The sequence below is a fragment of the Oncorhynchus mykiss genome, chromosome 2 (genome assembly GCF_057628025.1).
Source record: "Oncorhynchus mykiss isolate SJ-2025 chromosome 2, ASM5762802v1, whole genome shotgun sequence".
Taxonomy (NCBI): Eukaryota; Metazoa; Chordata; class Actinopteri; order Salmoniformes; family Salmonidae; genus Oncorhynchus; species Oncorhynchus mykiss.
In genome coordinates, this window is record NC_143023.1 from 62,413,039 (window position 1) to 62,424,809 (window position 11,771).

Consider the following 11,771-nt stretch of genomic DNA (forward strand, 5'->3'; position numbering starts at 1 on the left):
TCCCATCGAACTAACAGAGATGCCAGTGTCAAGGAAGGCTGCGGTAGCATCGGCAGATAAAGGATATATATATATATATATATATGCAGTATATATCTATATTTACAGTATAATAACACAGAAATAAATATCAAATGAATGGCCTTTTTTTAAACAGAATCTTTCCTTGAATCAAGATATTTGGGGTTCTGTCCTACTCAATAACCCAGCTATTAATGTGTACTTTCTTGGAAACCGAATGTAATACCACGGAACCGGGCCAAACTGACCGACTCCCTCCAAGTGCAAGCAGCGCAGAGAGAAAGCATTAGGCTTGTGGTTCCCTGATCTTTAACTCTTCAGAAAACAACGGCATCTCCTCCGATCCAAAACTAAGACTGGATCATTGAGAATAGGAAAGGTTTAGTGTTCATAATTTGGGGGATTTGAATGAAAAACTTCAGTGGGAGTGGAATATGCACTTTTCTCCTTGCAGTTGATTGTGATCATGTGGGAATTTGCAGATTCGGGAGGAGACGGACTGTAACATTTGTCTATTGAGGAGGTGTATTCATATGCCACACTGAACAACACTACTGTCATACATACAACATAATTAAAGAACACGGCTACTCTCATCATGCACAAATCAAATTAGTATCAAAAACAATCTATGGCGTATTGACAATAAAACCCTGAGATAAATACTCAATAAATGGTCACATCCATCCACTGACCTTTCTGCCTACAGTACTGGAGCGGTTGATCTCACGGGTAATTGGCCATGGCAGCAGCCAATCACTAACCAGTATGAGTCAATCTCTACAGTACCAGTACCCACTGTCTGGCTGTAGCTCTGAGAGAGTGTAGTGAAACATCCCTGGCTTTGCTGTCAGTGAGTATCATGGAGGAAAGTATGGCTGCCTCATCTCTGCCTCCTCTAGAGAAGAGGTTCCCTCTCTCTCTCTCCGGGGGTGTAGGATGAAGGAAAACATCCGCCTAAAGTTAAATCGCACGACTAACTAAAGGCTTTGACCAGAGATGTGGCTGGTTCATGAGTCAAGTAGTTTGAATAATTCATACAAATGTTCTAAAAACATAAACGTAGTTCACATGCAGTATCAGTGACCTGATCGATTTCTCAGTGATAAAGCAAGGCGTGACATGTGGTACTGTTCAGTTCACGTCTCCCTGAAACTAAGCAAAAAGGAAAATGTGAAAAAAAGGAGTGCATAAGAGATGCTGAACGCAGAAGAAAATGAGACGAGATCCATTACAAAAGTGCCAGATTTACAACAAAGAGAAACGCTTTTAGAGGGGTTGGAGCGAAGTCAGCCGCTCCTAAATAGCAGTGATTGTTAACAGAGCTATTGGATTAAATGCATAGTCGAACCGCACTTTAACAGCGACAAACATTTCTAAATGAAACAAATGTATAAAAGTCCCTGTAAAAAAAAGCCATACAAAAGAGGTCTGCGGAATTCAGTTTCAAACAAAAGCCCCGTAAATGTTTGTCTGCTTGTAGCTTGTTCTGACAGTCTGTACACGCGCGCGCGCACACACACACACGCACACACACACACACACACACACACACACACACACACACACACACACACACACACACACACACACACACACACACACACACACACACACACACACACACGTGAACCAAGCAATGGACACAACCAATTTCCTAAGATTAACAACAGATGTGTCCATCTATTTCTGTTCAACAAAGTTCTCTACAATAATACCATTAGTTGTCTCCTCATTTGCTATATCATTTTTCAACCATACTTTTTTCCCCATTAGACTTTGGTGCTTCTGGTAACCTTTCCATAACTTTGCTGCAGCCAGCAATGTATGGCATGCTTTTAACCAGAAGTTCAACGCAAATCATAAGTCAAACGAAATCAAGCCACGCTGCAGAAATGTAACGGTGTAAATTGAAATGAGGACACATCGGACTGCAATCTGTTGTAACGGTAACATATGAAGTCATCTTGAGTTTGAGTTTGCCAACGTGTATTGTTATACAATAGAGAGTCAAAGACTCTTGTGTGCAGTTGGTTAATGTTTGACTCTGTGATGTGTGCAGCTTGGGTTTGGCTTGTGAAGAGGCTTGGGTGGTCGGGGCTTGGTAGTGGATTGAGTTCTCCTCTCAGGCTACCATTTGGAGGAGATGGTGACATCCTCAATCCAAAATGTAACCTGTTTTACATCACAGCTTCAATACTTTGCCCGAAAACAATGATCAATGACTACCATTGCAATCCAGTCCTCCCTGCAAATAAGATTTGAAGTAACTCTTCAAACGTCAGCCTTATGCCTCCCCACAAATGTAGCAAACGTATTGCGCCACACCTTTACAGTAGGTCTATGTCCGCAAACATGCCTTTCAGAGTTGTGGACATTACAGCGTCAGTCCACGGTACAGAAGACAACGAATTCTCCCAAGGTGCCCAGACTAACCTACTCGCAGCTCCTGTCCGAAGACAGTCCTCTCCCCCAGGGCGGAGCAATTCCACCGGCCGTAGCGAAACTGGTACTGACACTCATTGATGCCCAGCTGAGCGCCCTCCCCCACCACGATGATGGCGTCCGGGCGGCTCTGGCAGATGGCCCGTTGGCGAGGGGCCAGCCCAGGGATCTTGTTGCAGATGATGTTGGCACCCAACGCCACCACGGAAGACAGGGCCCTATGGATGGAGAGGTAAACATACATACACACACACACACACACACACACACACACACACACACAAACATAGTCAGTTAGCGGTACTGGAGGACACATAGACTTGAGTCACATTACATCGACTTTAGGCCTCTCCAGACCAGGATTAAAGTCAACCAAAGCCTTGATGAGCATTCCTTAGGCACTCAGTGCTGTCTTGCTAAACATATTACAATTTCATGGATCAGAGGTGAAACAAAGAGAGCATCTGAAACCATATTATCCAATGTGAAGCTGAATAATAACTACACCGTATGGTAAAACAGATCCAAAGCAGAAAGTGACATTGTGTTTATTTGCTTGCTGACCATGTGCCTCTCCGCGTTGGTTTGGCTCGTGATCGTAGAGAAATGAGTTGGGATTTTGCGTTCATTGTTAGGTAACGTGGTTAGAATTGTTTCCGGGCGTGGGCAAGCCGCGCGCCGGCACAACCGTGCCTTCCATTTGTAACTGGGCCTCTCAAATGTAGGCATGGTTCACTTCTCAACCAAGACGTCACACAACTATGCTGTCCTTATTTCATTTGATATGTGTGAGTTTAAAGCTCACATGCGGCATAACACACCGCCTATACATATATTTCCCGTGCGAGACTTCTTTCATTTATCCACATAGAGCAATGCCACGGTATGCCTGGCAAGTACGCAAGATTTCCGACACCAGCCCTCCTGCACGCCCGACGAAGTGTTGTTCCTCCAAGCGTGAAGATGAAGCAGTCATTTAACCCATGACAAGACACCATGGAGCTTCTACTACTGATCGTCACTTTGGGAGTGACACATGTTGGATGGGTTTGGAAGAGTCACGTAGCTGAAAACAGACGGCTTAACAAATGGGGTTATTTCTCCATCAGTGTGTTTATAGCCATCCAAACCCTGCAGATACATGCCTTTCAAACATGTCAGTAGACAAGGAGCAGTAAAAAGAGCATAAAGGCGAATGCCAGCTTTGATGTATGACGTAGGGCCTCCGAGGGCTTTACCACAAGCAGGGCAGGCTGATGCAGGCAAGTTGTGTGTCAGCAAAAAAAAATGACAGAGAGGGAGAGAGAGGGCGGAGAAGGGGGGGGGGTCAGAGAGAGGGGGAGAGAAGAGAGGGAGAGAGAGAGAGAGGGAAGAGAAGGAGAGAGGGGAGAGGGAAAGAGAGGGGGAGAGAGAGGGGAGAAGGACAGAGAGGGGGAGAGAGAGAAGAGAGGGAGAGAAAGAGGTCGACTGCATTTGTGGATTACCCTTCAAAAGGATTATGGAACAAAACCATACTGCCCTTACAACAAACAAACACAAAGAGTGAATGTTGACCTCACATGTTCCTCTTCTGTTGATTAGCTGTCTTTCTTTCTTTCTATCTTTCTTTCTTTTAATAGTTTACTCTCCGTTAGTCAACACCTCCTTAAAACAATTTGGTTTGTGCGTCAGCTTACATTGACATTTGAGTCATTTAGCAGACACTCTTATTCAGAGCCACTTACACTCTTATTCAGAGCCACTTACACTCTTATTTCGAGCCACTTACACTCTTATTCAGAGCCACTTACACTCTTATTCAGAGCCACTTACACTCTTATTCAGAGCCACTTACACTCTTATTCAGAGCCACTTACACTCTTATTCAGAGCCACTTACACTCTTATTCAGAGCCACTTACACTCTTATTCCGAGCCACTTACACTCTTATTCAGAGCCACTTACACTCTTATTCAGAGCCACTTACACTCTTATTCAGAGCCACTTACACTTTTATTCAGAGCCACTTACACTCTTATTCAGAGCCACTTACACTCTTATTCAGAGCCACTTACACTCTTATTCAGAGCCACTTACACTCTTATTCAGAGCCACTTACACTCTTATTCAGAGCCACTTACACTCTTATTCAGAGCCACTTACAGTAGTGAGCGCAGACATTTTCTATGCGTTTTATTTTCGTGCTGGTTAAAGCGTATGCCTCTTACTCCATTAATGGTCTCCAGACCAAAAAATGAACCTTGAATGCAAAACGACATGACATGTTCAAATTAAACTATAACTGCAACGTGACATGTATCTTTGGCAAAAACAGAGCTTTTTCTTATTCACACTATTTGCTACTTCATCTGCACTAGAGGAGAATGTACTCTGGATGTCATGTGAGTAAGTGTCAGTTCTTCCCATCCTTGCAAAAGTTGTGAAGATGCTTAAAAATGCAAACATTTGAGTCCAGTGAATTCAAAAAGGAACGGCAAAGGATTTCAATGGTTCAAGGGAGACGATTCAGACATCCCTTCTTGCTTCAAATCTGCCGCACCATACGCAGCATAGACCTCTCCCCTTTCCATATCCAAAATGATATGATAAATTAGGCTCACCAATGCTTTGACCTTTGCAAAGATAACATAATCACCAGTACCAGGCATTGAGAATTAGGTGAAAATTAGGTGAAATGTCTGGTAAATGCCATTAGAACGCTCTCAAATGTCATTGAAAATACAGTATATTTTCCATTTATATCCGTTCAAACCTGAAATTGAGATATAAAAGCAAAGAATTAGTGAAGCACAGAGCTCTAAACGTAACTCTTTAAACCTCCTGGTTCCTTGATGTCTGCCGAACAAAACAATCAAAATGCTCCACCAACCTTCCTCTATCGTAAAACAACCCCCATGGAGCGTGTGGTTTAAATGTGTGGTTCATATACTGTGTGATGCTACTATTCACGAGGTCAGGTGCACTGCAACTGATGCTCTAGGAATGTACACAGACGCTCTGGATCACATCATGTGCATAGATCCTAAATATCCCACAACAACAGCAACAACCGTAATGACTCTCGGGTATCTCCTCGGTCAGCAACAAGTCACTGTGCAGCTCACTGTCTGTTAAAATGGTCATGAGGACATGATGATGTTGCTACTACTCTCCTGTATCATCATAGCCTGGCCATTTTCACCTGCCAATTCCCAGCATCACTGTCTAACATGGGCTGGCAAAAGCATGAGACAATGCAAAAACAGAGCATTCCTCAGTTAAGCTGTTAAATCCCTGCAGCATCAAAGTGCACAAATGCGATTATGTTTGCTTAGTGGCGACTCTGTGTGCACAGTGTCAGTCCAGGAACAGCTAGTACTCCAATAGACAGATATAAAGGGAGAAAACAAGCTAAATATGTAAATTGGTAACCATGCTGTATATTAATACAAGTATAATGCACATTATATACACACATATATATATAATAATAACATTATCTATGATAGCTACAAACAATTATTCTCCATATGCTATAGGCTATAGTATGTAGCGACGTTAACAATAGTAAATCCAGGGATTCCCACAGTATTTTATAGTGCACGCGGGCCACCAAAGCGAAATAACCTTCCCCCAAACCTTACATTATAAGGTGGTGGGTTTGATGACAGGGTGTTGTAAAGGGGGAGGGATGCATGGTTCTACACACCGACACACACACACACACACACACACCTATTCCATCAGTCGAATGCCTTTGATGTGACACAGAATTAAGCTCACAGGTATGTTTCACTGAAAAATATCTCAGCCACAATTGTCTCAAGATGCAGGTCATTCAAGTGGATTTATTTGGTGAGATTTGTCAGAATTGCTTCTTGGGCAAATTTGCCAAAATAGCAATTGTGAAAACGAAACAAATCTACAAGATTTGTCTAAACTAAAGATATGATATCAATTCATAATATTTACTTTAAGTCAAAACAAATCTTTCTGCAGTGAAAAGATTTTAAATCTTGACTGTCCAGTCTAACACCCTTGTATGTATTTGTGTTATATATGTAGGTTATAGCAAATCTGTGGGCAAGTTAAACAAATTAACAGTGCAGCTTGTTTTCATATGAAATGTCTTATTCCACTTTGATGTTACTAGGGTTTAATATGGACATCGAAAACGTATTTCTAAAGTTCCCCCATTTTAAAAACCTTATACTGATCATATTTGGTGAGGTGGTGCAATAAACACAACTTTAAAGGCACGATTCACCTTAACATTTGCATATTTCTTCATGGAATGACAGCGTGTTCTGACTAATACCTCTGTCTGAGGATGAGTCATTTGCCACCCATATAGTTAACCGAATTTCACTGTTAGATTAACACGCATTTAGCTGCACATGTAATGAGAGAGGAAGGAACACTGTGGAGGATGGGGGTCACATTCCTCCGTGTTTCTTATTCCACTTTAAAATCATCCTCATCCCTAAAAACCTATTTCATTTGCGGTACTGTAATGTAATAAAGCATGTTTAAATTATGAAAACAAAATGATATATGTAGTTTATAATGTGCAAACGAATAGGCTACTAAACATATATCATAGCCACGTTTAACTGCAACCATAAACCGCATCTATTTTAACATTAAGTTTGGGGTCTCCAGCACGGGGATGGATACAACGTATGGTTCGGTAATTATTTTTAAGGAAAAAATAAAACGTTCTCCTGCGTGAGCAACTCCTTATTTTAATTCAATGATACAATCATGACCACTGTCAATCGTGTGCGTGTCATAGACCGGTGTTTTACAGCTACTTTTCCAGATGTGGCTTTAAATTGTAACTTGGTAAATCTGCATAATACTATGGTGATGTAATGCATAAAGCATAATCCCTATTCACAAATTGTGACAGGTACGCCGCATGCGTAAAAGCTATTCATAAAGGGGAAATAATGAAATAACGTTCACTCTTCATTCAATTGTCTTGAACATCTCTGCCACTCTGTGGCCAAATGAAACCGTGTCCAACCGTCATTACAATGTTGTAAAATAGGATTTGGGTCCTAACTTAAAATTTTAAAAAATACTGTAGTGTGTCACATCGAACTACAGGCCTGTAAAATAAGACGTCAGGTAATTAACATCGACTTCATCCGTTGTTTCCCACGTGGACCGGAGGGATGCCCTACCTACCTGAAGCATACGCATTGATAATGAATGTATTTCGAGAATAATTTAGTTATTTTAAACGGTAACGTCTAGAACATCATCGAATGTGGGGAAATACAAAATAATACATCAAAGTCGGTGCGTAAAATACACACCCAAGTGCACAAAAATAAATAATCGAAATCGTTTAATATCTCCATTTTGCTGAACGCCTGGTTGTCTTAAATGACTAGTTCTAGTCAAGCATGTTGTGGGCTATATTTTATATTAAAACAGTTTGGATTAGACTAGCATGTGCACTGTGAAGCAAACATCCATCATAAACATGGGCTACCGTAACCAACAACCTGCGGTAATATTTCGGAGAAAGATTCAACAATAACAATTCTAAAGCAGAGTATATATAATCGAAAATGAAATCCATTTTTTGTATGTCTCCAAACACAAAATCACACCAGTGAGGCAACTAAGGTTTCGGGTGATTGAGTCAACTTACAGGTAGCTCCCACTTGTAAGTATGAGGAAGATCTGTGGATAGTAGACTGACAGTAGTACACTGCGCGAGGAGAAGATGATCATGATGACATTGAACAAATGGCCGCTTTCTGGTGGAGTGAGAAAAATGGTGGGATAGAGTCCTCTTTAAATCCTTGATGTCGCGCGTTTTAGTTCCCCTTTGCTCAAAAATCAAAGAGCTCACACCCGGGTTGGTGCGATGCGTCTGCGGTGCTCGCTTGAGTGGCGGTGCTATGCAGCTCCTAGCTCCCAGTCCCAGGGCCGTGAGTGTGCAGCGGGCGCGGAGATTGGCTCTGTCATCTCTCAGCGGTAGAGGCTGTTACATAGTGTGGTTCCCGAGACGGAATGATGATGGTTTTAGGGATTTTGGATGGCAGAAAAGTGCTTTTCTCCACACTCATGAGTGTCGTGGCTGCCATTGGGCAGAGAGAGACACTGCTATCCGCCCACTTCTGCGCCACAGCAGGACAATAGGGTGACAGTGATCCGCTGCTCCCCTGGACAGGGCTGCCTTTCATTCATCAAATCAGGCCCAAAAGTAAACAAACACTGGCTCACTCACTGACTGTTTCATCTTCAGGCCTACTGCTTCACACTAACACATCATCAGGCAACAAAAAAAACGTATGTGCGTAATGTGCATAAAGCAATTGGTCTTGCACACATTTTATCCAATGCTTAAAAAATAAAAACGTTGTGGATAGCCTAATACGTAACCACACAGAAATCAACACCTGGCATGTTGTGTTATTAATGACTTTATCCTGTCAATAAATTAGCAGGCTACTGCAGGTTTTAAAGCAGGTTCGCGTTTTTCATCTTGTCCTGGAGGCAGCACTGCAGGGTGGTCACTAGCTGGCACAGCCACAAAGTCATACAATCCGTTTTTAAACCTAACCCTAACCTTAACCACACTGCTAAACCTAATGTCTAAACCTATCATTAAATTAAGACCAAAAGGTTCATTTAAGTTACAATATCGACAATTTTGACTTTCCATTTGGCCTATATAAGGAGAAATCGCTCAGTTTTGCTTCTAGGACAAGATTCATGACAATAAACATCAACCTGCGGTTTTAACACAGGATCTACAGGGCGATCTCGGTGTTGGACCCGGTGAGTGAAAGGCTCTGTCTGCATCATCGCGTCAGCACAAAGTGATGTCACTCGTCACCTGTAGACTCCAGTCATTGTGTGTGAAGAGGGTATCATGAAAGATTTTCCCAGGCTAAAGAAGGGGGGAGAACGCGGCGGGAATGAGCTAACTGGTTTGGCTTGATAAAACCCTGAGATATCTCGTCACGCTTCACTTGGTGTGATTTTTTTTCTCCCTATTTGAACTGTTAAGATATGAATACCTGTGGAGGTTAGGCCAATTTCACTTAAGGCTTGTGTAGGAGAAGGAAAGGTGAGCTCCCACCAATGGAACGCGCTGGGAGATGACACCTGTTGTTTTTGTTTAGATAACCACGACTGGCTATGGATGATGAGGAACACTAGCCCGAAAAATGTATGGGTAAAGAAAACAGGACCTTGAGCTGTCCAAGGGTTGACTCTTGTTGAAATATCCTAACGTTACATACTTTGTGTATAAAACATTTTTTTTTACTGGTCGTATATATTTTTACTCTTATCAATTCACTCCAACCCATCAGGGTAGGCTACCGTGCAGACAGACAACACAGACCTACAACAGAGACAGGTAAACAAAATGATCTAACCGTTTGTGTAATATCATTTCTATATATGCAATAACAATACCCGTTTTTCTTTTTGCACACACACAGCATATATAATTCCTCTGTTTTTTTATACATCAAGATGAGCTATTGCAAAACAAGTAAAAACTCCATCTGGGCTGTGGAATGTGGAAATACAACTCAGCCAGGCTGCCTCTATTAATGAAGGTATGCCGCAGTGAGCCAGAGCCCGGCTGAGGGGGTCAAACGATCTATAGAGCGACAAAAACCAACAAGACTTTGATCAGATGAACCACAACCGAGACTGAATATGAATTCATCTAATATTTGGCCAAGCGCAACAACAACAACAACAAAATGGGCACAGATTTTACGCACATCCAGCCGTTGTCCCTTGATGGCTATGGGTGTCAGGTTCATTTCAACACTGACATGGATGGATTAGGCTGCCATCACACTGAGTTTTTGAGATTGTTTGTAAAAAAGTCAGAAATTGTTTGTAAAAGTTAGTGAGGTCAAAAGGGCAGTTCCGTCTGCCGCCCGCAGAAGACCACTGCATTTATATGGGCATTCAGAATATACATGTGGCTGGGCATTCAGAATACCCATGAGGCTCAGCATGTTGCAGGTTATATTTAAAACAACAATAATAATACTGACAAGAAAGTAACATAAACGTATAAGCAGTTGATATAAGTATTACATTTACACTTACCCAAGCCTTAAGTAGATGATGCCAAAGCACAAGAAGCACAAATTCCACCTTCGGAGGGGTCTGTGCATGATCATAACCGCTTCTGGGACGGGCCATTCACTAGAATGAAGTGGTCATTCTTGCGTTCACATTGGCAACACTACAGTATCCTAACCTTTCCAGATGCAGATATAACTTCTCTTTTCCAAAATGTCAAATCTAAACTCCTTTGAAATCTTTATCCGTTTAAAATCCATAGTCAACGGGTAACAGGTGAGACAGAGAGTGATGGTGATCCAAAACGTGGTTGTTAAAGAGTTCGACAACAAAACACTTATGAGAGAGCGATGGGTCGAGGAGTAAGATGAGTTCTCGAGTGAACCATTCTTATATTTCGTCCTTTGTATCAAAGTAGGACAAGTTATGTATTCTCACTTGTTCTTGCGTGCGCCAGGTACATTTACACCCGGTGCAATGTTCTCCTTTTCCTCCCCTCGTCTGTATTGAGGCCGTAACACATCGGTTGCAGTTCCTCTCCTTTGACGACATCTTAAATTCTTTCCATGTAGCTGCAGGTATTCTAATGCAGGTAACAAAAGCCCTATCCACGCCTCCTCCTTTGAGCTGGTATGGATATGCAAGGATTGGGACGGGCTTCTGGGTTGAGCTGAACACGTGCAGTTGTTGTACAGCTACAGTAACATACAGCGAAACTCACCGAAACTTCCTTATATAGGCTATTTGAGGTTGCAACCTTGGGTATTGCACAACAGGAGATACTAGACTACTCTCATCAAGTAGACAAGCAATTCTAGCGATTAGTCCATGCACCAGTTTACAATATGAACCTTGAGTAGAATTCTAGAGTATTCTGTGGCATTTCATATGTATAGCTTAACCGATTATAAATTATACTTGTTTGCCACCTGTTATGAATTAATCTATAGACAATATTTAAAGATCATTAAGGAAATGTATTTCTTATTATTTATTACATCAAATCATGGGGCTCATTTTCAACAAATAGGCGACAGAATCGCCTACTATGACAAATGCGTTTTAAAACAACATGTACAAATAGCCAGTTGACTTTGCACAGGGGGACGGACCATCATTTCAGGATGCGCAAAATCTTGATGCTTCTTGAGTGTCTGTGCCCTGTGGTTCCCTTTTGGTGTATAATACTCCCCCTGGTGGTTACAGGAGACAACTGCTGTCGAACTGGTAGGGGGAGGTGTCTTCTGTGT

At 42.0% G+C, this 11,771-nt stretch overlaps 1 protein-coding gene across 2 annotated transcripts in view; it reads right to left on the minus strand.

The window, feature by feature from the left end:
* wnt7bb (wingless-type MMTV integration site family, member 7Bb) overlaps positions 1 to 11,337 on the minus strand; it is a 34,336-nt gene extending 22,999 nt beyond the window's left edge. The window contains exons 1-2 of one of the 2 annotated variants that reach the window (XM_021567684.3): positions 10,546 to 11,337; positions 2,458 to 2,684 (exon numbers count right to left, since the gene is read on the minus strand). In XM_021567684.3, the coding sequence (XP_021423359.1) occupies positions 2,458 to 2,684; positions 10,546 to 10,619 (301 nt within the window). In that variant the 5' untranslated portion in view covers positions 10,620 to 11,337. Of the gene's footprint in view, positions 1 to 2,457; positions 2,685 to 8,110; positions 9,288 to 10,545 lie in introns of those variants that run through there. The other variant, XM_021567676.3, reaches the window with a different exon arrangement.
* Positions 11,338 to 11,771: the final 434 nt, after the last annotated feature.